Source organism: Dama dama, chromosome 4, assembly GCF_033118175.1.
Source record: "Dama dama isolate Ldn47 chromosome 4, ASM3311817v1, whole genome shotgun sequence".
Lineage (NCBI taxonomy): Eukaryota > Metazoa > Chordata > Mammalia > Artiodactyla > Cervidae > Dama > Dama dama.
Window position 1 is genome coordinate 48,486,412 of NC_083684.1, and position 24,132 is coordinate 48,510,543.

Here is a 24,132-nt window from a genome sequence, read left to right on the forward strand (position 1 = left end):
TCAGCACCCTGGCCCCCCGGTGGGCATGGTGGGCGGGGGACTTGCTGGGGCTTGAAGGCGGGAAGAGGGTGGAGTGGTGAGCCCATCGCTAGGGCTCCAGTGTACACAAGACACCTGGAGGGTCCCCATCTGCCTCCCCCAACTCCATTCTGGGAATCCTTTTCCAGAGAAGAAGGAGGGCCAGGGCTCCCCAGAATGCTTCCTGTGGCTTTTCCCTCCATTCACCCTGTGGGGCGCCAGAGCTGTCCCTGGACTGGATGTGGCCATGGGTACGTCAGACCTAGTTCACAGTGAGCGCTCCGGTGGCACAGGCCCCAGAGAAGCTGGGTTAGGAGGCTTCTGCCCCCAACCTCGTGCCTGTGGGGTCAGTGTGGGCCCGGTCAACTTGATGCCGGGCTGAGAAAGTGGGCACGGGGTAGAGAAAGCTCACGAGATCTCTTACAGGCCCTGAGGCCCCCAGAAGATGGTGCCCGATGCTGTCTCAGAGGGCAGAGGCTGAGGCACCAATTGACCTCATCCAAACCCATGCCATCCTGTCTCAAAGCCCGTTTCCCCACCTGTGAACCAGGCCAGGCCATTGAGTCCTGACATTCACTCCGTGGGGATTTATGGGAAGAAAGGCAGTTCTGGCGGGGACCCCAGGCTCTCCTGGGTGGCTGAGCCTATATCAGGGTCTTGGGGAGAGGGGCACACCCAGCCAATTCTCAGTCCTCCACATCCCTGTAGAAGCAGGGTTGGCCCCGGACCCCAAGAAGCCAACCCCAGAGGAATGCCTGGCTCAAGCAGCAGAACCTCCAAAAGTCAAGAGCCTCCTCCCGAGCCACCTGCTCCAGCCAGTTCCACACATGCCCCCCCACCCAGGGGGACCCAACAAGTTCCTGAGACAGGTGCACCACCAGCCCTGTTTTATTCACAGATCTTTCCAGGAAAAGCTAGTGGGGCAGTGATGACAGGGAACCCAGTCCACATCTTCAGGGCTTCCTTACCAAGCCCTTCTAAGAGTCAGAATTTTTCCCCAGGAAAAAAAAAATTTTTTTTTTTTTTGCAAAAACACCTCCTCAATAAACAACATGTAAACAGAAACAGCTGCTTCAGGCTCCACAAATGTCTCATTGTGTCTTCAAGGGCTTGTCCGTGGCAGGCAGTGGGGAGGGCTGGCAGGGGCCATTTTCCTCCTCCTCTGGGGAGCCCTGGGGGTAGACCACGAAACACAGCTCCTGGCCCCAGCGTGTCACTGACTCTGAGGACAGACAGACAGACCAACACATGGATGCTGGGGTCTGACCCCGTGGGACAGGGGTCCTCAGGGAGCTGCTCTCTGCACGTGGGACCCGGACACTTGAGCCACTCCATCGGCAGACGTCGGGTGGTGGCTGGGCCCCATGTGGCCACCTCGGCTGCCGGGAGATCCCCGCTCTAGGGCAAACCCCAAAGAGGGTCCTAACTGCAGGCCCTGGGGAGCTGCCCAGCTCACCTGTGAGTCTGTGCACACACTTCGGTTTGCTTCTCCAGAACGCTCCCAGGAAGAAGACGGGCACCCCCGTGAGGATGATGATAACGCCTACCCCACACACCATGGGCTCTGAAATGAAGCTGAAGACCAGCAGGAATGCCCAGAAGACCAAGTACGCCACGGGGACGAGGAGGTTCACCTGAGGGGCAGCAGTCGGCAGTGCAGGACACACCCCCAAGCTCTCCAGCCCACCCCCCATCCCTGGGGGTCTCAGACCATTTCCTGGGAGCTGAGACCTGAGGGGCCCAGCTGGCCCAACTGTTGAGGGTTTGTCAACTTCAGCGGCTCTGAGCTCCCCACAGCGACTGTATGTGGACTGGCCGCTCGCACTTGGCTGGAGGTGAATGATTTTCAGTGTTCCACATTTCAGGCACTGAGCACTTACTTCTCCAGCTCACGGATTGATATGCAAATGGGAGGACTTTTCTCTTAGCTCGCTTTTGGGGCTTCTGTTTCGTGTGGGCTCATGGAATCCTCTGTGACCGTGTCTTAGCCTTATTTTCCTGTCCGTGAAGTGGGAGTATCCACAGCACCCACCTCACAGAGCTGCTTAAGGACTGAATATGCCAGTGCACACAGGGCCCCAGGCAGGGCCTGGCACAAGGCTGGCTTCCCCATTGCTGCCGTCGCTGCCCCCGGTGCCCAATTGGGTAAAGGGGTGGCCCTGACTACTTCCGGCACGTGAGCCAGCTAGTCCTTCCCCGGCCTCACCTTGATGGGCCTGTGGAGCGCCGGCCGCCTCCAGCGCAGCACGAGCAGACCCAGGATGGTGACACCGTAGCAGAGGTAGTTGATGAAGGACACGTAGTTGATGAGCGTGTATGTGTCTCCCACGAGCATGATGACCGCCGTGGCCCCGCACTGGGAGAGGACCGGGCTGAGGGCTGGCTCCCACCTGCCTCCTGTCGGCCCTGGGCCAGCCAGCTCGGGCCAGGACATCAGTGAGCCCGGCCCTCCCCTCCCACAGGGCCAGGCCTCAGCCCCTGCCACCACCCAGGCTGCTGCGGGGCCCTGGCTCCCCGCCCTGCCAGCCTGGTCCCCCAACTTACACAGACGAGGAGGGCGGGAATAGGGGTGCAGCGTCTGACATGGATCATGGCTAGCAGGCTGGGCAGGTGCCCCTCTCGGGCTCCAGAGAAGCACAATCTGGGGGGTGGGGATGGATGGGTGGGGGCCATGAGCCTGGCCCGGGGCCTCCCCGCCAGCCAGATCCCCACCTCTGCTCTGGACCTGATGGCCCTCTTGAGCTGTCACCTCTGACCGCCTGCTCCAGCAGCCCCCACCGGGCAGTTTTCCCCTTCATCCAGCCTGCCTCCCTCCTGCTTCCTGTTCCTCAGAAGTGGGATCAGATCTCTGTTCCCCGGGAGTTCCTCGTCCCACCTTCATGCGGGCTCCACCAGGCGGGATTTCCCTTCCTCTGGCCCCAGCACTGCTCCCGTGCACCAGGGTGGCTGCCGGGCCTCACCCTGACCACCCTCCCTTCAGCCCGGTCACCTGGAGGAGGTGAACAGGTAGCCATTGATCCCTCCGAAAGTGGAAAGTGCCACAGAGACAGGCATGACCCAAGAAAAATAGCCCAGCAGCTTCTCCCCGAAGGTCTGGGTGGGCAGAGAAGAGAAGCAGAGTGTGAGGCAGGGTGGGGGCCGGGCGGGAGCCATGGACCAGGCAGGGGGCCCCCCACTCACCACGGCCACGGCGTTAGAGGCCAGCAGCTCCTGGGGGGACATGGCAGTGAAGTAGGCGACATTGGTGAAGGTGTACACGAAGGTCACCAGGGGGATGGAGATGAAGATGGCACGAGGTAGGTTCCTGGGGACAGTGGTGGAGCGTGTCAGCGTCGGTGCTTGGGGGGCTGGGGTGGGGCCTCAGGGTGGTACAGGTCTTTGAGCCCATCTCCTGGGGGGCCCTGGGGCAGGGGAGAGGACAGCCCTGCAATCTGTCTGTCTGTCTCCCCACCACTCCACAGCCCAGCCTTGGCACAGCCTGGTGGGAGGAGGAGCCACTAATATCCTGGGGGAGGGGGCGGATCTAATGTTGGCACATGAAAAGAACGTTGCATACAGCCAGAATCAGCTTTGAAGATCCTCAGAGTGTCCTTAGAGCTCAGTCCACAGGCCAGGGTCCCCTGGGACTCCCATCAGCACCGCCTGCCCCCTAGCCCCAGCTGTAACTGTTCACTGTCAAGGTCCCAGCCGAGCATCAGACAGAGCCATTGGCTTCTTTTCTAGGGACCATGTTGTGTGCACATGTGTAATTTTTTGGCCAAGCACATAACTGGATCCGTTTACAGGGAGACAATGAGACTCAGTGTTTCCAAGACCCAGCGAGGGGCCGTGACTCATCCACAGCCATACAGAGCAGGGTCAGGCTGGAACACAGGCCTCCCAGCTGCCTTTCCAGAGCCGATCGTGGGGATCAGCAGTGCAGCCAGGCCGATGGCCAGCCCGGCCGGCCATAGGTGACCGCAGGCCTGTGCGGGGAGGCCGCTTCTCCCACCCCTTCCCAGGGCTTGGCCAGTGCCCCACTCACTTTCGAGGGTCCACCAGCTCCTCTGTGACGTAGTTGAGGAAGTTCCAGCCGCTGAAGGCGAAGGAGCCCTGGAGGAAGGCCAGGGCCAGGTGGCCCACGGACGGCGTCATCCAGAAGTCGAAGGCGTTGCTGGGCCTCAGCTCCTCAAAGTGTCCTGGGGGGTCCGGAGGCCAAGGGTCAGCGCCGTCTCCCTGGCCCTGCGCCCAGCCCCATGCCCGGCCCTACCTTGGAAGATCTGGACAAAGCCCACGCCAATGATGAGTGAGAGGGCCAGCAGCTTCCCGCCGGTGAACACGTCCTGGATGCGCGTGGCCCAGCGCACACTCGAGCTGTTCACCCACGTCAAGAGCACTGGGGAGGACGAACAGGAGGGCGGGTGGGTGAGCAGGCACCTGAGGCCGAGCCCCTCACTGTGGGCCATGGCCAAGTCCAGCCCCGGCTGCAGGACAGGGTGTCCTGTGCAGCAGCCAGAGTACCAGAAGCCCACCCCCTGAGGCCAGCTTCATGGGGGGCTGGCAGCTGGCAGGATGCTCCCTCCCAAAGTCCTCCCGCAGGGGACTTCCCCAGCGGTCCAGTGGTTAAGACTCTGCCTTCCAATGCAGGGGGTGTGGGTTCGATCCCTGGGTGGAGAGCTACGATCCCACAAGCCTCCAGGCCCAAAAGCCAAAGCATAAAACAGAAACACTATTGCAACAAATTTAATAAAGACTTTAGAAATGGTCCACATAGGGACAAAAAAAATTTTTCTTAACGACAACACAAAAGACAAACCCCCAAGTCCCACCCTGCAGGGCGGGCCCTGGGGACAGAGGCCCTACCCACCCCCACGACAGGCACTCACTCAGGCAAGCCATGGAGAGCGCGCGGGAGGCGGCAGCCGGCGGGATACAGTTGGGGAACACGGGCTGCAGCACGTAGTTGGAGAAGGTCATGGATATGACGGCCAGGCTGGTGGGGTACATGATGAGCACGGCGCTCCAGAGCAGCAGGAAGCTGGAATGAGCCAGGGCCCGAGTGGGGCAGGCCTCTCGGGACCCTCCCGGCCAAGTGGGCCCAGGTGTGGGGAGCGGGGCTGCACCCTGAGCCCTGGTACCCAGGGCTGCTGCGGGCGCCCAGAGGCCGGCTTCGGTCCAGGGAGGCAGGGCCCACCTTGTCGAGGTCTCTGCTCTGCTGATGAACTGTTTCAACGGAGATGGTTGTTCAGCACACACGGCTATGGGCTGCCTTTGGGCAGGCATGGAGAAAGACTAGGGAACCAACCCCTTTTCTAAGAGCACCAGGCCCTAGGCCACAGGCTGTTCCTGAGCTGGGCTGGGCTCTCCTGGGACCTCCAGTCCTGGCTCCAGAAGTAGTCCCCAGCAGAGCCCTGTGGCTACAGATGGCTGACTCTGAGCTGTGAGCTCCAAGGGACCGGACCTTGTAAAGCATCCTGGTAGGGTGGGAAGGATTCAGGTCCCTTCTGCCTGAAACTCCCCTCTGCACTCCCACATGGGAGTGACCTGGAACCGTGACCAGGAACAGTGACCTGTTCTTGGGGGCTCTGGCTGCACCCAGGGCAGCGCCTGTCCGTGGGGGTGGTGCTGGCCCCCTGTCCATCCCACCTTGAGGGTGGGCACTGCCTTATCCAAGGATACCAGTGGCCTCTGGGGCACCGAGCTCCGTGGCTTCCCCTTGGTCCTCGCCTTTGCTCTGTAGCCCTGCTTCTTTACTCCGTGCTGTACACAGCCCCCCCATGCCCCACTCCTTTCACTTCTGGGATATCCTAGCTCCCTGGCCCCCCTCTCATACTGGGTGCTCCCCTCTGCCCACCCACACACCCACACGATGTTAGGTGTCCCTGGGGTGGGGCTTGGGCCCTCCTCTCCCATCTTCTCAAGTATTCCAGCCACACAGCACGATTCTTCTGCTTTCGTGGGTTCCAGGCCCCTTTGAGGACCGCCTCCCCGGAGGAAAACACCCCCAGACACACGCAGAGGGGTGTGCATGCCCCGCCACACTCCATCCTCTTAAAGGCCACTGACCACATCACTCAGAACCACGCTTTAAATTCTTCAGCCTAGACTGCTCTGTGCTCCAGATCCCCCACCCAAGGCCTGACTGAGTGTCTCCCGGGTGTGCCAAAGACCCCACCCAAGTGACAAACCCCAGCCTGACGTCTCTACCTCCCAATCAGGAATGTCCATCAGTGGAGTCTCGGTAAACGCCTCCCTCATGTCACACTGACCACCACGTCCCCCCAATTTGGACTCCTAAATGGTTCTGGAATCTTCCTGGACTTCAGCATGGCTCAGCTAGACGGAGCTTGGGTTCCCCTCCACCCACAGGCTGCCCAGTCCCCACCAAGCCCCGGTGTCTGCCATGGATGTGACCTCGCTTCTGGCTGCGGAAGACAGCCTGAGCTCGCCCAGGCCACCACCCTCTGTACGTGCGCCCCATCCTTCCTCACTGGTTGGCCAAAAAAAACCCACCTCCCCCTTCAAGCCTCAGCACAAACGTGCTTTCTCTGGCAGTCTTCTCTGGGTGGTAGGCAGCTGTTCTCTTGGCTACTGGACAGCTACCTCTTACACTTTCAGAGCAAGGCTCCTCCTGGTCTTGATCACATCTGAGGGGTTTCCCTTCTGCACTGTAAGGAACCTGAACACCGGGACAGACCCTTTTATCACTGCGTCCCGGCCCTCGGCAAGCAGCAGGCGCTTAGCTAACGTTCACGGTGACTAAAGGAACACTAGAAGTTATTTAAAGGAAAGCTCTTGCAGAGCGTTAATAGGAATATCATGCCCCTCACTGCTTGCCTGGATGCTGACATCATCTAGAGGTTTCCATAGTAAGGCCCTTCTCACCTGTAAACACCTGGGAGGGAGGTGGGGCTTATTTAAAAGGGGCCAGCTAGTGTCTGGCTGGAGTGGCATGGGCTTTGGTCCCACACACCCTGGCCTTAGAAGGCCATCCAACACTCCCTCCTTCCCTCCACCCATTCCCATGACCTCCCCAGGATGTGAGAAGCAGAAGAGGATACTGGGGTTCGAGGCCCAGCAGGCCATCGGTTCTGGAGAGGCTGTCCCCACCCCCAACTGCTGGAGCCCCACACTTACCCAGCCAGGCCCCCAAAGATCTCGGTGACATAGGCGTAGTCCCCGCCAGACTTGGGGATGGCCACTCCCAGCTCCGCGTAGCAGAGTGAGCCCAGGGCAGTGATGCCTCCACCCAGGACCCAGACGAAGAGGGCCAGACCCACGGAGCCAGAGTGCTCTAAGACCCCTTTGGGGGAGATGAAGATGCCCGAGCCAATGATGTTTCCTGTAGTGGGGAAAGGGAGGGAGGCATCAGGTCTGGGGTGCCCCCAGTAGGCCGGCCTCTCTGTGCAGCTCCAGATGCTGCAGTGAGGAGGGGAGCTTGGGCTGCTCCCTGGAGGTGGGCCTTGAGGCATGTGGATGCCACGGGCCCCTCAAACCCTGCAAGCCCCATTCTGGCCACCTCATTTCCCCTCCCCAGTCCCTGGCATGGGCAGTGACATCTTTGTCTGTCCAGACAGGCTCCCTGCCAGAGATGAGTCCTGTTCTAAGTTCCTCTGCCTCTCAGTCCCACGAGGTGGGCCAAGCCCAAGCAGTGGCAGCCACTCCGGTGCCTCTCCATAGGGCCCAAGCCCAGCCCCTCAACCTTGGCCAAGGCCTTCAGGCTTGTCAGCCTCCAACCACCTCCTTCCTCCTGGCCTGCTGGCAGAGCCCGTCACTTAAAGCATGACCTTGACCATGATACTTGACATGCCACTTTCTTATTGGCTGAAATCCAAACTCACAGTGACTTGGGGACTGGCACCTCCTCCAGGAAGCCTTCCTTGACCACCTGGTAAGGCTCCTCCTCCCACTTCACGGCCCCAGACCCTGCTCCATACTCTCTTTATCTTCCATCTCCTCTTTCCCTGTCAGAGAGCCCTTTGCCTGCTGGGCTCCTCCCTGACCTAGGACCCAGACTGTGGACACAGACTCAGAAGAGATCTGGTTTCCTGGTGTTCTTAAAATGGTTCAGCTTCTGGGCAAAGGGCAGTGGGGTGAGGAAGAGGACCTGGTGCATTTTCAGGGATGGCAGGACTCAGTTGGCTCAGCCTGGGGTCTGGGCACAGATGCCTCTCCCTTGGGAATAGCCCACTGGTTGCAAACAGGAATTACTGCTCAAATCCCAGGACCACAGTGGGAAATCCTGGCAGAGGCTCAGAAAGCCAGGAATCTCTCCTAGCGCAGGTCACCTCTCGAGTTCTGCCTGCACAACAGGGCTGTTGTGAGGATTCAGTGAAGTACTGTATGGGAAGCCTCAGCTCATTCACAGCTGCATCCAGATGTTCTTTGCATCTTTGGGTGATTCTGTGTGTACTGTCTGAAACCTTATCTGGGGCCTCCAGCATATAGTAGGTGGTCAATACACATCTGTTGTGCAAATTATGGGATGAGTGAATGGCCTGAGGTCCCAAATGGCACCTGTGCCCCGATGTGAGGGACCAATGTTCTCATCTGTGAAGTGGGGGCAGCCGTCTTCACTCGGCCCTCCCAGAAGGGGACTCTAGGCAGGAGCAGGGGGGTGGTTGGCATTCTCGGTTTGGGTGCCAGTGGAACCTGGCAGGTCATGGGTCACAAAGTCTGGCCTGCCCCTGGGCCAACTCTCTTGGAAGGACGGGCGCAGGTCAGGGTGGGACTCTGTTGACACATGGGGTATGGGAGCAGAACAATGGGAGACCCTCAGAGAGCCAAGCTGCGGGCTGCAGAGCAGGCTCCCAGAATGAGCAAAATGCTGAGCGCCCACTTAACCCTGAACTCCCTGGAGGCTGGGGCAAAGAGGATAATGTTCTGGGTGACCTTGGCCTCATCATCTGTGCTAATGAATCCAGACACATCACTGGTGATGTACACTAGGGGCTGCCCAAGAGGAGACAATCCCAGAACCCACAGGGCATGGGCTTCCGTGGTGGCTCAGCTGGTAAAGAACCCATCCACCAATGCAGGAGACACAGGTTGGATCCCTGGATCAGGAAGATCCCCTGGAGATCCCCTGGCAACCCACTCCAGCATTCTTGCCTGGGAAATCCCATGGACAGAGGAACCTGGCGGGCTGGAGTCCAAGCGGTTGCAAAGAGTCAAATACGACTGAGCACACAAACGTGTACACACCCACAGGCCACATGAATAAAAATGTAACACTCCTGGGACCTGGGCCTCAGCCCCTCCACAGATGGCCCCACCTGCCGGGCCCAGGTGAGGAGCGCACGACCATGAGGGCAGAGTCTGCTGGCTCCACCTGCAGGGCCCACAGGCGGGTCTGGACGAGGACACAGCTGGGGCCGCCCATCTGCATGGACTCCCTGTCCACAGTCCTACCCCACCTCCACCCGGTCGACACAGATTTCCAGTCTGGACAGCCACGATGCCCCGCTTGGCTTTCTAGTCACATCCCAGGAGCTCTAAATACATCCAGATAAGGAGGAAAGAATTCCTGTCTCCCAGCCTACCCCAGGTAGGCTGTGTCCTCAGCTTGCTTCCAGGGGGAGAAGGGCCACCTCCTTCATCCACCATGGGGCCCGGGGCCTTGGTGGGCTCTCGGGTTTCTAAAGGGTCTTTGAGTTCACTCTGTCTGGTAGTAGAGCCTCTGTTCTCAGGATCTGGTGAGCAGGATTTGCCAAAAGCCAGGGAGGTTGGAAGCCAGCGGGGGTTGGGTGGCCTTGGAAGGAGCTGGGTGCATCCAGGGCCCTGAGCCACGCGCCCCCCCACCCCCACCCCCCCGTGGGGACCCCCACCACCCTGCACAATTCAGGGCCTCGCCAGGGTAGCTCTTGGGGAAGCCACACCTGACACCTCGTCTCCCAAGGCTGGGATCTGAAAGGGACATATCACTAGTCGTTGCCCACTGGCTGGAGACTTGGATGTTGGGAACTGGGGGATGGGCGGGGGGTGGAGATTGCTGTTGTTTTAGACATGTGGCCTCAGGCTACAGTGCAGGATTTCTCCCCATGTGGCTCAAAGGGACATGTGTGCCAGCAGGTGTCTCTGAGGTCTTTGGGGCCCTCTTCCTCCAGGCCTGGACATCCTCCAGTCTCTGCCCCGGGTCTGCGCTGGAAGGTGGCAGAAAACCCCATCGAGGTCCACTGGCTGCTCTTGGTACCATGTGGGTGGGACGGGGCTATGCAAGGAGCAAAAGGGCTAGGTGAGGGGCAGAGGGCAAGGAGGAGGGATGTTGCTGGGGGGGGCTCCTCCAGAGGTGGATGATTAGGGGTGTGGAGAAGGGACCACAGAGCCAGAAGGGATGCCTGCCTATCGCTCCTGGTGGTGGTGGGTCCAGGCCTCCCTTCTCAACCCCCATGTTCAGGCCTGGCAGAATCAGCTCTGCCAGATTTGGTGAACAGCAGTGGACAAGTCTGGGCTTCCTGGTAGCTCAGCTGGTCAAGAATCCACCTGCAGTGTGGGAGACCCCAGTTCAATTCCTGGGTTGGGAAGAGCCCCTGGAGAAGGGATAGGCTACCCACTCCAGTATTCATCGGCTTCCCTGGTGGCTCAGATGGTAAAGAATCCCCCTGCAATGCGGAAGACCTGGGTTCGATCCCTGGGTTGGGAAGATCCCCTGGAGGAGGGCATGGCAACCCACTCCAGTATTCTTGCCTGGAGACTCCCCATGGACAGAGGAGCCTGGCAGGGTATGGCTCATGGTTGCAAAGAGTTGGACACGTCTGAGTGACTAAGCACAGTGGACAAGTCCAACCTTCGGGGGACCCTGCTCTGGAGGAAGTGGAGGAAGGGCAGGGACCATGGAAGGTAGGATGGGCTGGGAGATACTGCTGAGCACCTGGTCAGGTGTCTCACTGACCGTGGGCTGGAGGAATGTGTGTTCCGAGGCCTCCACGTTCCCATCCACCCAATGGGACGGCTGCTCTGTGGTCCCTGCCGGTCCTCGGTGGGGCCAGAGCTCCCAGGAGGGTGGTGAGGATGAGTCCCCCCACCAGAGAGCCCCCCTCCGGCCCTCTTCCCTCAGCCCGAGCTGGGTGGTTTTTATCACATTAAGATGTTTGGCCTGATGGGGCTTACCCGGCTCCGTGGAGGAATGAAGAAAGGGCCATTGTTCCCCCGGCTGCCGCAGTGCGTGCTGACCTATTTCTGGGAGGCAGTGGCCGACTATGGAGGTCGCCGGGGTAGACCGCGAAGGTCGTGCCGGTGGAAGGGGCTGGCTGTCCTGGGTGTGTGTGGGGGGAATGTGCAGAGTCTGATTCAGGGAGGGGTCGGGGAGGTTCTGTCACCCCCCACCCCATCCCCAAAACGGGAGTCAGCTGTGTGACCTCAGGCCTGTGCTGCCCCCTTTAAGCCTCAGTTTCCCCTTCTGCCAGGAAGGGCCATGGGGCTTGGGGGGCAGCAGAGGGCTGGGGCAACCCTGACTTTGGCAGAGGTACTGCTGGGCAGGATGGATGTGTCCTGCATAGCTGCCAGAGGAAACACGGTCTGCTCGGGGCCCTCTGTCCTCCCCTGTGGCAGGTCTCTTCCCAGCTCACTGGCCTCTGAGAAGCAATGCCACCTCCAGGAAGCCATCCCTGATCTCCCACCATGATCTCTGTAATATGGCTCCTCCTTCTTTCCCATGGTACCTGGAGGATGGCCAGGAAGTGATTACTTTATTTGCCATCCTGGGTGGACCCTGCATTCCCAGAGGGCAGGGACTATGCCCTGACCTGCTGAGATGAGGAGTTTGAGCCCCCTGAAAGGACAGGGAACCCCTAGGGCCTAGGTCCTCTCACACACGCCTGCCTTTTCAGTGAGCATGGCTATGACAGGGCTTCCTCCTGCCACACTGGCCTGCTGGCCCGACAGAGAGCAGCTCCGGGGCTCCTGGGCCCTGTCAGGGACTGGCCATGGGCCAGGCCTCCTTCCCTTACACTGGGCAATGAGTCCCAGCACCTCCCCATTAGGATGTGACCCGTGAGATTTCTAGGGAAGAATTCAAAATTCCCGCTGGTAAGCCCCAAGTGTCCTGGGACTGTAGGCAGGGCCAATGACTGGTTGAGAACCCCTAAATCTGAATTCAAACTCTAGCTCCCTCGTGGTGGGGGGCTGTGGACAAGGTGCTTCACTCTCTGAACCTTCTTATCTGTAAGATGGGGAGATGAGGGAGTGATGTGGGTCTGTACTCATTCCGTCTGCCACCTCAGAGGTCCTGGGAAGTGTTTATGGGTAGCCCCTACTGCCGTCTACTTTGGAGACACCCAGCCACCCAAGCTGGCCTATGGAGACCTGAGCCCCTTGGGACCTCAACATCCTGGGGTCAGCAGCCAGAGTCCTGCTTTGGGGGCCTTGCTATTGCTCTGGGTGAAGCCTCTGCCTCCCAGTGTCCTGGTGGTGAGCACGTGTCAGGCAGCCCTCTGGGGGACACAAGTGCCCGCTGAAGTCATGGCAGAACTCCAGGGAGGTGAGCGGGGACATTTCCAAGACATGCCTGAAATTGCCAATCGGCCAGTGTGTACCACCAGACTGACCCACTTTCCTTTTGAGAGAGTGATGAGCAGAAGGAATGAACTCTCTTCCCTGGACCTGCTCATCTCACAGTCTTCCAAGATCAATGAATGGCAAACCAGGCCCCCAGCTGCTCAGGCCCCAACTCGCTACCACCTAGACTCTGCTTGGCCACATCTTTCATCCAGTTCATCACAAGTCCTTTGGCTCAATCTTCCAGACATGCCCAGGGCTGAACCTCCTCTCAGCACCTCCATTAGCATCACCCTGCTGTCCATCACCATTATCTCTTACCTGGGTGACTCCTGACTGGGCTTCTGACTTCAGCCCCTGTTGCCGCAGCCTCTCCCCCACAGTAAGCCCCAGGCCATGTCATGCCATGCCATCCTGTTCCATTCCATCCTATTCTACCCCACACCATCCCTCTTCTGCTCAAAGCTCTCCTCGGGCTCCCATCTGACAAAGAAAAAGAGGCAAGGTCCTTACTGTGGCTGCAAGACCCACACAGACTGGACCCCATCCCATGCCTGACTCATCTCCTATCTACAAACCTCTCTCTATCATCTTCTCACCTTGGCACTTAATCATGACCCCGTCAGCTAAACATTCAGCTGCTTTATCTTGTTTGCTCTTTGACTGGAGCTGGAGCTGCCTCAGCCCCCAAGGGTGTTCCAGAGGACACCAAAAGCATCTGACCCCGGGCTGGTGCCAGCCTCAGCTCTCTACTTCCCTCATCTGTAAACTGGGGCTATGGTGAAGCAAAGACAGGCTGGTGGGCAAGGGTTCTGAAGAGGGCTATCCTGAGCAGCCCAGAATCTCCAGCCCTGGAGACAATGGAGGGACCCGGCCACGGCTGGATGCATAGGTACTGGCTCCTAAGGAGATGGGGTTCACAAAGGAGACCCCAGAGTCCCAGAACACACTTGAGCCTGATCCAGAAACATAGTCTGGATATTTGAGTCAAAGGGAGACAGTGGAGGCCAGGACAGCCTGGTCAGCAGACCCAGGTGATTCTCACTCTCCTGAACCTGGGCACAGTCCCTCCTTGGGCATGAACTGGGGAGGTAGCTGTTTGCGGTCCCTGAGTCAGGACAAGGAATCCTGTACATACAGTCTTGGGTGGGGGTGAGGAGTCACAGGAGATTTCTCTGTCCACCTGTTTGTCTATTTATAGTAGAGTGAGGAGTTCAGTAAATCTTGGTTGGATGAGCTCCCAGCTTAATCCTCAACCTTCCCCTATCATGGGCTCTGAATCTGGCTCCGATTTTGCCCTGCACCAGAGCAGTGTGAAGAAGCGCACTGGCCTGGGAGAGGAGTCCAATTCTGGTTCCAAATATCAAGTCCACCCCTTGCAGCAGCATCATTTAACTTTCAAGAGCAGTTTCTATATCTATAAAGTGGGTATGAAAATTCCCATCTTGCAAGGTGGGCAATCATGTGAGATAAAGGGAGACTGTGTTTTCATAATGTAGCCAGGCGTGTTTTTCTGAATAGATGGATGTAGTGATGTCTTGCACAGCTCCGGCCCCAGAGGACTCTTCCCTCCGGGCTGGCTCATTTCCCTCCAGCTGTGCTTGCTTCAGCGGTCCTAAGCACATTTTAGGTGGAGTTTTTTTTCCAGCCCAAAGCCCTACTCAGCCTGAGGGAGGGGCTGCAAGGGGAGAGAATTACAGGTTCTTCTGGGAGAGTTTATTTGGAAGTTTTAGAGATAGGAAGAGTAGCTACTAATAAACAAGAAAGATTATGAAGAAGGCTATAAAGTTCTCAAGACTTTTTAGGCTAAAATAGGATACTTTGCAGACATTTTTCACTCTGACCAGGCTCCCCAGAGCAGGAAAGTGGGATAAGATGTGGGAGATGGGGCCCCTGGAACAGTGAAGAGGGGGACCTTCAGGGTATCAGGTGGGAGATGGTAGTGCAGTGATTCAGCCCACACCTGCCTCATCTGTCACCTTCTGGAACAGGTCCATTCTCCCCTTGTCTGTTTTCTGCCCAGTCTAGCCTCCTGCTTGCTGAAACCCTTCAAAACTCCCCAAGTAGGGTTATAGGACCACCCCTGAGTTTCCTGGGCTGCAGTCAGATCATCTGGGCTCTGTTTTTGAGTCTGCCACCCTTGGCTAAGTCACTCCTAAACCCCAGTTCAGTCTTCAAGGCCTGAGGCCAAGGGAACAGTGGCCATGGAACAGCAAAAATGGCAAGAAAGGTGGTGAAGCTGAGGGCAGACCTGTGTTGCACAGAAAAACTCCTACTGAGTTAGCCTCATCTTCTCCCACCATCACCGCCAGGGCACTCTCAGGAGGCGAGATGAGCCAGCAGCCTCTGCCTGACTTAGGGGAGTGGGGATGGGATACGGGGAGAAGGCAGAGTAGGTCTATGCTTGAGGATGCTGGGTTTAGCTTGAGGCAGCCCAGGAAGAATCACATCTCTCTCTGCACCTTCTGGGCACTGTAGCTGGTCAGCCTCTGGACCCCCTGGTCCACCCATGATGTGTGGGCTTCCTCTTTCTGGGGGCACAGCTCCTGGAGAGGGTGTGGATCAGGGCAAAGCTCTAGCCAGTACCCTGACTGAATCCCTGGAAGGAGCCTGTCCTCCCAGCAGATGGGCAGGGGCACTCGAGGTCAAGCAGGGCTCCAGACCAGATCAGGATCAGCTCCTAGAAGATACCTTTCCAGGTGCAAGGGGGGTGAGTCAGAGCGGTACCTGCACAGGGACTGCGTCCTGGGGCAACTCTCAGTTTGAGTGTGGGGGTTGACCAAGAGCTAGACCCCAGCCTTGGCTCAGGAGCTCCAGTGTGGGGGGTGGGGGGGCAGACGAGGAGGAAGTGAAGACCCCAGACTGTCCTCCTGAGCCCCCAACTTTTTCCATATCCAGGGATCTGAGGATGAACAAGCAGCTCCCACTGACTGGGGATGGGAAGAATGAGCGGGTGATAAAGGGAGAGCAGTCAAAGTCCATTCCATTCATCCTTCCAGTCCTTGTCCCCTGGGACACTGGAGATGGAACAGACTCCTCCCACAAGGGTGTCTGGGGCACCTTGTGTGGACACAGGCACAGGTCTGGGTTAGCCACTTCCTGAGGTGTCAGTGTTCATGACTTGGGACAGAAGGAGGAAAATCCCACCACTGTTTTCACTGGGCCCTGAGCCCTCTGCCTCCCCAGAAGTCCCCATATGGGGGCAGGATGTATGCGCTCATTCTCAGGTGGGGAAGCTGGGCCAGAAAGGACAGAAGTGGGGTCCCAGCCCAGGAAGCCTCTCTGCAGGCGGGGTCTGCCCACCCCAACTTAGCCATCACTGCTGCTCTGCCCTCTGCGCCAGGGTCCAGCTGCCAATCTTGGCAGTAATTACATACTCTGAACCCATTTCCACTCTGGGCTGGTTCTACCTGTCCAGGCTACCCACAGTCCCTCCTGCTTTGGAAGAATCAATCATTCACACCGTATGGCACCTGGACCCTGCACACCATAGGAACTCTGCTCGAGCACCAAGACCCAGAACTTGGGGGTCTTAGCAGAAGGCCAGCTTACAGAGTCGGCACACTTGGCAAGGCTCCTGCTCTCAAGGCAGGACCACATGTTAGAGATGATGACTGAGGGTAACTGCCCTGCAGAAGTTTAGAGTAAAGAAATAAGGACAGCAGGAGGATTCCAGCAGTGGATGGGACCTGCACCTCGTTCGAGCGCAGAAGTTCCGGGCACTTGGGAACTCTGCGGCTGCTGTGTGAGGGAAGACGCCGCATGTGCCGCGGGCGTGCATCCTTCATCCATGGTCCACCGTCGCGGACCGCTAGGCGCACCCGGAGAGGGGTGCTCCTTGTCCCAAGCCGCTGTCCGCCTCAGGCCTCACCGCCCCAGGCACCCGCCCGCCCCGGTCCCGCTCACCGATGATGATGGTACAGGCGCTCACCAGCCCGATCTCCTTCTTGAGCGCCACCCGCTCCGAGGCGCCCGGGCCGGGACCCCGGCCGGGGGAGGGCGAGGGCGCAGGGCCCGGGTTCCCGCGCCCGCTCGGCTGCGTGTGGCCGGCCATGTCGCTGTCCCGCCGCGTCCGCGCTCCCCGCGCTACCCCGTCGGTCCGACCGGCCGCCTGTCCGTCCGTCCGTCCGGCCGGCTGTCGGTGCGCGCCGCCCTCGCAGCCGGGACAGCGCCCACAGGCGGGCGCATGCGCGGGCGCGGGGCCCGGGCCCTGAGCCCCGGCGGCCGGGGCCAGGGAGGGGCGGAAGGAAGACCGGCCGGCAGCCCCCTCCCCCACCTGCCTTAAAGGGAACTCCCCCCCCCCACCACCACTCCCCGTGGCTCTCCCCCTCCCAACCCGGGCCTGGAAGGAAGGAGAGAACTTGGGGCAGACTTAGGAAGAACTTCCCAGACCCAAGAAGGCTTAAGAAGTGGGTCTTCCCGCTGCCTGAGTTACAGCCATTCCTGGGGTGGGGGTAGGGGAGCAGGGCTCAAAGGCAGGACTGTCCCTGCCCTCAAGGAGACTGAAGGAAGCTGGCCAACATCGTAGCCGTCTGTGTGCTGAGATCCACTGTGCGCCAGCGCGGCCGGACCCCTTAAGTCCTGGCACGGGTCCCTAGAGCGCAAGTGCCAGGAGAGGGATGAAGGTTGGGCCCATTCTCCGGGTGGAAGCTGAGCTCCCGGGATAGTAAAGGCAGCTCACAGACCGAGTGGCTCGCGCCGGGGCGCAAACCCTTCCCCATGCCGCCTTGGCCTCCAGACGCTGGGTGGAGGGTGTAGGAGCTACAGTTCTCCGAGGGGTAAAGGTTGTGTCCGGGATCCCCTCGAAGGGGTCAGGAGACCCTAAGCCCACGCCATCAAACGTCTGGGGAGACTGGGTCGGGGTGAAGACTGGAGCCCTCAATGGTCATCCAGAGGGGACCCAGTGCGTCGTGGGGGACCTGGAAGGGCTTCGGCTCAAAACCCCACCTTCCCTCGCTCTCCCGCCCAGCCTGGCTCTGCGCGGAGCCTGGCAGGTTCTACCCGCAGGCGCCTGGCCACAGGTGAGAATTCGGGCTGGTGCACCAGAACTCGGGTCTCTGGGGAAGGCCCCGCGCAGTCCAGCCCGCACCAGGAGACGAGGCCCCCTCAACTGACCCGAAGACGCTGAGAAGGGGGCCCTGGCCTCTGGGGTTACAAGCGGGGGGTCGGGTGTGCAGGGTCCAAGAGAGGTTGCCGCCGCCGCCTCCTCCTGGAAGCCGTCAGGACTGTGTAGCCGGGCCCGGCGGAGCAGACACGAGGGGGGCCGCGTCGGGGGCCACCAGGGAGGCGGGAGGGGAGAGTCTGGCACGGTGCGGCCGGCGGCGGAACAGCCTTTGTCCCTTTCTGGCGGCCGCCGCGACGCGCTGCCCCCTGAATGTGGATGAGGCCGCGCCGGGCGACCCGTGTTCCGCCAGCCCGCGGCCTCCGACGGGCGGACGGGGGCGGGACGGATTCTGGGCCCGGGGCTGGACTGCTCGCCGAGCATCGAGGTGCGAGTGCGGCGGTGCACCGGGGTTGCAAGCGAGGGGGGCCTTCGAAGCTGAGGGTGGGGACCTGGGAGTAGGGGTGGGACGACCCTGGCGGGACGCGGAGGGGGAGGCCTCCGGCGGGGCTTCAGCCCTCGCGCTCCCGTCGGAGTCCCGCATTCTTGGCGCCCTCCGCCTCCCGCCCCAGAGACGCGTTCAGCGCGGACTCTCTTAAAGGAGCCTCGGCGCGGGTGGTGGAGTGAGGGCAAGCGGCGCGAGCTCCGGGGATTCTTTAATTGTCGCGGGTGATGGGGGCTGGGGTCTGACCTGTTCGACTCTCCGCACCCAGCTGCCCTTGGAACGATAAGGTCTGTTGGGATTGGGTCCCTCCGGGGTTGGCATGAGCCTCACGGGCCGGGGGCCTGTGGTTTTCCAAGGTGAGCTTCTCATGGTCCTTGAAACGTGGAGTCGGTGTTTCAGGAGGTGGAGGGCGGGGGGTGACCCTAGGGCACTGTGCAGGATGGAATTTGCATTTTGTTTTCCAGGCCCACGGTTCAGGAGGTCATTTTAGTGGAATACAGCAGAACTTGCAAACCCTGATGGGAAAAAATGTTGGCAAGATTGGTTTACCATTCAAATGACAAGGGGTATGTAAGGCCCCACTTTAACAGGAGGAAAAAATAGGAAACTCATAGGATGTTCTCAAAAGGTTCAGAAAACAGTCTTCCACCATTTAAACAAACCAAAAACTCTTAGCACATTAGAAATAGTAAGGCGCTTTCTCAATCTGATAGATGTATCTTACCAAACCGCCAAACCCTCCAAGAAACAGAAAACAACAAGCAAAACCCTTACAGTAACTTCGTGCTCAATGGTGAAATGATTGCTTTCCCACTGAGACTGGAGAGGAGAAGGAATGCCAGTTAGCACTCTTTCCTATACGGTACTGGGCTGGTGGTCCTCCCAGTGCAATAAGGCAAGAAAAAGAAGTGATAAGACACAACCTTTTAATGACCAAAATCTGAAATACAACACCAAATGCTGTCGAGGATGTATAGCTACAGTAACTCTTACTGGTTGCTGGTGGGAGTGCAAAATGGTACAGCCACTTTGGAAGATTGTCAGTTTTTTAAAAACTAACATACTCTTAATCATACAACCCAGCAATCGTGCTCCTTGATATTTACCCAAAGGAATTGAAAACTCACGTCCACACAAAAATCTTCACATGGATGTTTATAGCAGCTTTATTCAAAATTGTCAACACTTGGAAGTAATCTAGATGTCCTTCAGTAGGTGAATGGATAAATAAATTGTGGCACATCCACAGTTTAGGATGATAGAATAATGTGTGCTATGCTTAGTCACTCAGTCATGTCTGACTCTTTGCGACCCTGTGGACTGTAGCCCACCAGGCTGCTATGTCAATAGGATTCTCCAGGCAAGAATACTGGAGTGGGTTTCCATGCCTTTCTCCAGGAAATCTTCCCAACCCAAGTCTCCTGCACTGTAGGCAGATTCTTTACCGTCTGAACCACCAGGGAAGCCCTTAAGAGAATAATACTTAGCGCTAAAAGAAATGCACTATCAAACCATGAAAAGACATGGAGAAAACTTAAATGCATGTTATTAAGTGAAAGAAGCCAATCTGAAAAGAATAAAAAAGGTATGAAGATAGGAGAGGAAACCATACAACTGTCATTTATATGTAACACTGTTGGATAGCAAATTCAAAAACATTTATACTATATAAAACATTTATGTTTATAACTTAAGGTTAATCAGGTAATTTAGCAAAGTGGCTGATTCTAAAGCATAGATGAAGAAGAACAAAGCTGGAGGACTTACACTGCAGTTAGGAAGACAGGTGCAAGGATAAACAAATCAACTAGGAACAGGATAGAAAATGAGAAATAGACTCATTCATTTTTGGATTCCTGTTTTGTTCCCACAAAGTTGACATCACAGAGCAGGGGAGAGAAGTGGGACAGACGTTTCAGTAAACGGTGCTGAATCAATAAAGTATCCGTATTGGAAAACAAACAAACAATCCCTTCATCTCTGCCTTGCACTGTACCCTAAAACCAAGTCCATGGATGTGCCCATGAAAGCTAAATGAACTCGTGAAAGGTAAAACAACCAGGCTGCTAAAAGAAGACTTAGGGGAAAGAATAGATTCATTGCCTTACCCAGGATACAAAAAGCACCATCAATAAAGAAGTGATATATTTGACTCCATTAAAAAGAAAAACTTCTGTTAATCAAAAGGCATGACTAACAGAGGGAAAAGTAAGCCACCTTTGAGAGAAGTTATTTCAGTACGTATATCTGATAAGGGACTTGTATCTTAAAAATACAAAAACTACAGATTAGTAGGAAAAAAGACTTTAAGTAGGTGCTTCACGAGGATGTCCAAATGGCTGGTAAACTCTTGAACAGGTGTTCAGCCTCATTAGTCATCAGGGAAATGCAAATTAAAACCAGAATGAGCTACCACTGCATGTCCACCAGAGTGCATAATAGTAAACACCACTGTCGCCAAGGATGTGGAGGGAGTGTGCCTTGGTACACCAGCTTGGAAGCCTATTTGGCAGTATTTCTAAACTGCTATGGGCTTCCCCGGCGGCTCAGCTGGTAAAGAATCTGCCTGCCAATGCAGGAGACACAAGAGCCGTACGTTCGTTCCATCCCTGGGCTGGGGAGATCCCTGGCAGAAGGAAGTGGTAATCCACTGTGTTATTCCATGGACAGAGGAGTCTGGTGGGCCGCAATCGCTGGGGTCACAAACCGTCAGACGCGACTGACTGCCCATGCACGCAGGCACTAAGGCCCTAAGGCCCAGCATCTCCATTCTGTATCAGACCTGCCAGCTTCCACCTCAGGTCCTCCAGCCTCACCTTGCTGGGAAGGCCTTGGCTACTCTCTTTTCCTTTTCAAGTACAACCTGCTGACACCTCCCATCACCCTCACCCCCACCCAGGTCTTCTCTGCTATCCCTTGAGGTCTGAGACCATGAGGGTTGAAACCAGTACCCACACATTTGTAACCAAAAATGCAGAGGAGTTAACATACTTGGGCCTAACTTTTGATGATGGCAGGTGGTAACCAGTGGACAAATTCTCCGCCATTCCTCATCCTGGATGGACTGTCATGAGTCCTGTTCATTATAAAGCCTCTTGCAAGAGGGTCCCACCAGCCCAGCAATCAGATGCTTTTGGCAAGTTGTGGCCAGTTCAGAAACTCACCCTCATATTGGCTCTCTTGTCTTCCCTGCCTCACTTCCCTTCCCCTCAGTCTTTTTTTTTTTTCCTTCTTAAACTATGTTTGGCTGTGTATTAGTTGCGGCACGCAGGATTTTCGTTGCATCATACGGGATCTTTCATTGCAGTGCGTGGATTTTGTAGTTGCAGAGAGCAGGCTTAGTTGCTGCACGGCATCTGGGATCTTAGTTCCCCAACCAGGGATCAAACCCACATCCCTTGCATTGCAAGGTGGGTCCTTAACCACTGGACCGGCCCAGAAGTCCCTCGTTTTTAAGTCTTTATTGAATTTGTTACAGTATTACTTCTGTTTTATGTTTTGGCCGAGAGGCATGTGGTATCTTACAGTCGACACCCCATGCATTGCAAGGTGGATTCTTAAGCACTGGCCCACCAGGGGAGTCTCTACCCTCACTCTTGATTCCCTGTGATTTCACACTCTGGTTAAGAAGTACCACCTAAGCTTTTGCCTCAGGCTCTCTTTCTGGAGAGCCCAGGCAAAGATACACTCCCAGGGACCTTTCAGAAACAAAGATACAACTGCACTGCAAGATGTTTATAATGTTGTTATTATTTTTAAAAGAACTAACTGTTTTATTGTTTATTTTTTGACCATGCTGTGCGGCATGCAAGATCTTCTCTGTTCAGGGATAGAACCTGTGCCCCCTGCAGCAGAAGTGGAGTCTTAACCACTGGGCCACCAAGAAAGTCCCTTTAACACTATTTATAACAGCCCTCTTCGCAGTAGCCCCAAACAGGAAACCATTATTAGTAGCATGGGTAAATATGTCAGAGTACATTCAAATCCTGGAGTCCTGTACCCAAAGGAAATGAACAAATTACTACCATGCCCCAACCTGGATAAATCTTATAGACATAATATTGAACAAAAGAAGCTGATAACATAACATTCTCAGCAAAACTAATGTATGATGTTATAAGTTAAGACAGAGGTGCTTTGGAGGTGGTAACTGGCGAGGGCAAGGGAGGGAATCTGGGGTGTTGTTTGTGTTCTGTTTCTTGATCTGGGTGCTGGTTGTATGAATATGTTCAGTTTGTGAAAATTCGTCAAGCAAAACACTTAGGATGTGTGCAAAATTTTATATGTCGGTTGTGCTCACTTCAATAAGAATAGGACATTAAACATGTCTTTTGCAGCATCCCTGGATGGGACAGGATCTGAGTTGGGGTGTCCCTTGGGCCAGTTCTTTTTCCACCAGCTCCTCACGGGTGCTGAACCTGCTCGGTACCTCCGTACCTGTTCTGGCCTTAACCCCTCTTCTCCTGCTACTTACATTCCAGCCTAGGTGGCTGCTCAGGTAGCCTGTTTCTCCTTGGTTTCTACCATCCTGATCCCAAACCACTCCCTAAGTCTCCAGCATCTCCTTGTGGGTGCCTCTAGGGGGCCTCTCTGTTTCTGCCTCACGGGGCTGTCTCTGCCTCTCCCTGTTTTCTGTCTGCAGTCTCTGCACCCTCCCTGGACAGCCACTGCCCATGGCTAGCCCTAACACTGGTTGGACCAGGGCAGGAGTCCAAAGGCTCCACATACATGTGCCTAAATATTTAGTTTAAATCCAAGCTCCTAAGGTCATTAGGGAATAGACAATGAAGAAAGCACAGTTAGAGGGAAGCCAAGACACTGTCCTTGGTGATCTGAGGCAACCAACTTTAAGTGAAAGCGTTGTCTCTTCTAGTTTCCCAGGGCAGGGGGTTATGACTGCCCCCCTGTGCACATGTACACACACACACACACACACACAAACACACACCACTCCTTAGCCCAGCATCTTCTGGCCTTGGGAGGAGGGGTCCTGGTATTACATTTGTTCCTCTCTCTAAGTTCACCTTTGTTCAGCTAGTTACCAAACTTTAAAATAATCAGTGAGACTGAAATTAAAAACAACGCTTTTGTATTCTGGGCTGGTGACATTCTGGCTCTCTGTGGTGTGAGGGTCCATGGCAGGGACCCCTGTGCCCAAAGCTGATGGCTCAGCCTGCACATTCGGTGCTTCTAGAATGATCACATGAAGGGTGTGTCAGGACACCAAGCCCTCACCCACTCTGCGATCCCTATCTCAGTCTCCACTCCCAGAGCTGTGACTCCTCCAGCCTCCACACCAGCCTCCCCAGTACTCTCCACCACCCACTCTTTCCTCCAGGCTATGACAGTTTCTTCATCACCCCAGGATTGCTCCAAAATGCAAATCAAATCCCTCTCCCCCATCCCAAAGTCTCCCTGCTCAGTGCAGCCATGGGGGTATGGATCAACCCCCCGCAGAGGTGTTTCAGCAGGGAGGCCATTTATTTATTTATTTTTAATTTTTTTCTTTAAAGAACAGGTTTCTTTCTCTTTAAAAAAAAATTATTTATTTATTTTTGTCTTCACTGGGTCTTCGTTGCTCTGCTTTCTCTAGTTGCAGCAAGCAGGAACTGCTCTCCAGCTGTGACGCACAGTCTTCTCATTGCAGTGGCTTCTCTTGTTGAGGAGCACAGGCTCTAGGCACGCAGGCTTCGGTAGTTGCAGCAGGTGGGCTCAGTAGGTGTGGAACACGGGCTTTGTTGCTCCAAGGCATGTGGGATCTTCCTGGACCTGGGATCGAACCCATTCCCCTGCCTCTGGCAGGTGGATTCTTAACCACTGGACCACCAGGGAAATCCAGGGAGGCCATATGACTAACAGTCCAAACTGGGACCCTTTTGAAAAGGCAAGGGGGTGCTATTAATAATTAAAGCAGGATGAGAGGGCGTTAACCGGATGTCTGAGCAATCTGGGATGCGCAGTCACCTTCTTTAAAGCCACTGTGCCAGGCTCTGCATGCTCAGATGTCGGTCCCCATCTTGCCTTGCCCATGCTGTCTGCTTGGCCTGCACCCCCTCGCGCAAGCCTTCCTGCTCCTGTGTCCCTCGTGAGTCAG

The 24,132-nt window shown here is 56.5% G+C and overlaps 1 protein-coding gene across 2 annotated transcripts; it reads right to left on the minus strand.

Annotated features, from left to right (window-relative positions):
• Positions 1-931: 931 nt before the first annotated feature.
• SLC7A10 (solute carrier family 7 member 10) lies at positions 932-16,555 on the minus strand. Of its 2 annotated transcripts, none has more exons than XM_061135174.1 (11): positions 16,399-16,546; positions 7,135-7,339; positions 4,884-5,035; positions 4,268-4,393; positions 4,043-4,196; positions 3,199-3,322; positions 3,008-3,111; positions 2,563-2,659; positions 2,225-2,374; positions 1,475-1,652; positions 932-1,190 (listed from the first exon to the last, which is right to left on the minus strand). In XM_061135174.1, the coding sequence occupies exons 1-11, from the start codon at positions 16,544-16,546 to the stop codon at positions 1,003-1,005; spliced, it is 1,626 nt and encodes a 541-aa protein (XP_060991157.1). In that variant the 3' UTR covers positions 932-1,002. The 2 variants fall into 2 exon arrangements, with proteins under 2 accessions (XP_060991157.1, XP_060991164.1); XM_061135181.1 differs by having other exon boundaries at positions 1,023-1,240; positions 16,399-16,555.
• Between the last annotated feature and the right edge of the window lie 7,577 nt (positions 16,556-24,132).

Excerpts from the sequence above, each read along its gene's own strand:
- SLC7A10 (XM_061135174.1), bottom strand. The coding sequence starts at position 16,546 with ATGGCCGGCCACACGCAGCCGAGCGGGCGCGGGAACCCGGGCCCTGCG. Across the intron at positions 2,660-3,007 it reads TACCTGTTCACCTCCTCCAG|ATTGTGCTTCTCTGGAGCCC; the intron begins GTGACCGGGCTG and ends CCCACCCCCCAG. Across the intron at positions 1,191-1,474 it reads GTGTGTGCACAGACTCACAG|GGCTCCCCAGAGGAGGAGGA; the intron begins GTGAGCTGGGCA and ends GTCTACCCCCAG.